Genomic DNA, 2895 nt, shown 5'->3' on the forward strand with positions numbered 1-2895 from the left:
CTTTAAAAAATACAAAGGAAAAAAAAAATCCTACTATTAGCTGAGTCAATAGGTGGCTTGCAGCAGAAGTTGGCATACATGAACCAGCCAGCACAGGTACAACTTAAGCAAAGACAGATGTAGTGGCATGGATCTGAACCTAGGCTTTACAAACGTCCTGGAAATACAGAGTCTCCTTTCCTCTTTTGCTCCCCTCTTTCATTCTTTCTGTGCCTAAAGTCAATCTCCAGCCATGCATCAATCTTCCTTCAACACCAGCATCAACAAAGTTTCAGCCTTTGAGGCCATTGAACAAATCTGCTGTTGGGTGTAGTTTGTTATAGAAAAAAAAAAAAAAAAAAAAAAAAAGTAAAAGTAATTCTAGTCTATCACAGTTTTGTGTGAATGAGCATCACCATCATCTTTTACAGCCAGGTTCTTGTGCTAGGGTAACTTCTCTAAACATTTCCCAGATATTTTCAGAATTCTGAAATATGCAGAGATATGCCAGGAATAGTTACCTCATCAGAAAATATATATCTATGTATATATATCCTCCTTGTTCTTAGCTCTTATTGTAGGAAATAATAATGGAAAAAATAACATTAAGCATCCCAATTATGTGCAAGTTACATTTTGGAGCTTGGTACCACTGCTTCCTTGTCCTGCTAGCTCTCAGGAAAGCCTCGGGCCCCAGGGCACAGATACTGGTGGAGTTACTGGAGAGCAGGAAAGATGAACCACAAGTTCTTAGTGGGAGCTCCACTCATGCTTCAGCTGCTGACCAAGGGAGCCCGGCAGGTGCTAGGAGTTCTTGTGGATGTTTTCTGCGGAGCCCTCGCTGCTCTCGTTGAGGAGTGTTTCTGACACTTCCCCCAGCTCAGCATCCAGCACTTCCTCCTGGATGGTGAAGTGCACGTCTGGGGATGAAGACTCGGAGCTCACGCTGCTGCCTTCCATCGAGCAGATGGCACAGGACAGGGATGGCACCATGCTCTCCTGCAGCATGTTCAGCATCATGGGGATCTGGACAGACTTCAGCCCCGATATGGTTGGTAGAGGTTTCACAGCTTCCCCCCATTCTCTCTCCTCATCTTTGTAGAGCAGAAGCAAGTTAGACTTCCTCTCTTTTCTTTTGGATTTCATGTAGCCCAGCATTATCCCTATCAGGAAGATCCCATAGAAAGACATGACGATCAGGATGTAGAAATACTCGTTGCTGTTGTTCTTCTCTGTGTTGCGGGATTCAGCATTAAGCATGGCTGAGGTCACGTTTGCATGGTCCATCTTCAGCATGGAAACCGTATTACCACAGCTAAAGCCTGAGGGAGAATTGGTGTGGATACAAAGATCAAACTTCAGATCAAAGATTTAAAGAAACATCTAAAGAAATATACCCCCAAGCTATTCTTTATTACTTGTTACTGCAGGCTTGCAGGACACACCTGATTGAAGCTTGCTGTCTGTCATACCTCTGCAGTAATATTGTTACTGAATGAACTGATACCCAGATAAAGAGAACATCAGAGGGAAATAAGACACTTAATATTAAACCATAGCACGTAATATTCTGAAGTATAAATCCCCCAATCCACATAAATAAAGAAGAAAGAAAACTAAATAGAAAGAGTCTTCAGGCACTTAAATATAGTTTTGTACTATTTGACCATGTTTCCATAGGGGGAGAAAGCTTATAAGTGTTATTTTACTGAATGGTGCAGGAAAAAATCAAAAAGCAACTTACGTCGGTATGCAAATAATTCCTCCCTTTGCAAAGCTCAGGAGACCTTTCCTCTCCCAAATGCCGGGTGCTCTGAAAACTTTCCTCTGCTGCAGTTGGAATAAATAGCTCTCAAGAAATGTTTCATCACGTGTTTTAGAGGCACAGTTTATAATAGTTTTGTGTTGGAGTCAACAGATGAACTTGAAGGATTGCAGTTCAACCCACTGAACTCTTAACAGCTGTGAAAAGAAAAAGAGTTGGGAATTCAGATTTTACTCTTTCCTAACCAGCTCAGCAGAGGCTCTTTCACCTTCCAAATCTGTTCCTTTCGCTGCCATCCCAACTGCTAAGTGTGACCTGCTGCCCCGGGAGCTACTGTGCAGCAGGAAAAACCAGCAAGCCATTATCCTGTGTTGGTCATAAATTATAGAAAATATGCATTTGGGTTTTATAGTAGCTTCTTTCATGTTATTTACATGCCTGCTATGCACACAGTTTTCCCTGAGGAGACAAGGGAGGAAACAGGTTATTTTCTTTGCCTGGGACTGGTGACAGAGCTTCGCTAAGCGTGCACAGAACAAAGTGGTGAGTTGGATCTCACGCTGCAGATCCACTCTGCGTGAGGCACAGGGCTGTGGAGAACAGGGCGCTGGGTCTGCAGTGAGGTCTGGAGGGAGGGGTGCTGGTGCCATCCCACTTCAGGCATGCAAGCAGCAGTGATGGGGTTTTGGTTCCTCACATCATCAGTGGAAAGACGCAGCCTCCTCCAGAGGGCAACTGCGAGCTCCTCGAGTTAGCAGCTCCCTCCTCCCTCCGTTTGTAGGAGGCAGCAAATTCACAGCCGGCCTGCTCCTTATGCATAAGTCGGACAGGACCATGGAGTTAACATGGATTTTAGTGTGACGGGACGTTAACCACTTCTGGGCAGAGGTGAGTCGCTTCTGCTCCGTGAGTCACTGCTGCACCCACTGCAGCTGCCTGCGGGGCTGAGCAGCACACCCTGGGCTCCCCGGCCTGCTGCGGAGGGCAGAGCTCGGATGCAGGCGGGGATGTGCAGCGTTCCCACATCGGCTCCGTGGTACAGGAGGCGCTGAGACCCTTTTCAACACGTAAGCAACAGTATAGGCCATGGGAAGAAGGAGGCCCTGCTTGCACCTTGGGGATTTCACTTCCTTATCCCTCTCCATCCCCAT

The 2895-nt window shown here is 45.9% G+C and overlaps 1 protein-coding gene across 1 annotated transcript; it reads right to left on the minus strand.

The window, feature by feature from the left end:
* Nucleotides 1-313: 313 nt before the first annotated feature.
* On the minus strand, nt 314-1803 carry KCNE4 (potassium voltage-gated channel subfamily E regulatory subunit 4). The gene is made up of 2 exons (XM_082767702.1): nt 1724-1803; nt 314-1301 (listed from the first exon to the last, which is right to left on the minus strand). The coding sequence occupies exon 2, from the start codon at nt 1273-1275 to the stop codon at nt 784-786; it is 492 nt and encodes a 163-aa protein (XP_082623828.1). The 5' UTR covers nt 1276-1301; nt 1724-1803; the 3' UTR covers nt 314-783.
* Between the last annotated feature and the right edge of the window lie 1092 nt (nt 1804-2895).

Source organism: Aythya marila (genome assembly GCF_965140915.1).
Source record: "Aythya marila genome assembly, chromosome: 9".
In the NCBI taxonomy this organism is placed as follows: domain Eukaryota; kingdom Metazoa; phylum Chordata; class Aves; order Anseriformes; family Anatidae; genus Aythya; species Aythya marila.

Coding starts and splice junctions, on each gene's coding strand:
- KCNE4 (XM_082767702.1), bottom strand. CDS start 1,275: ATGCTGAAGATGGACCATGCAAACGTGACCTCAGCCATGCTTAATGCT.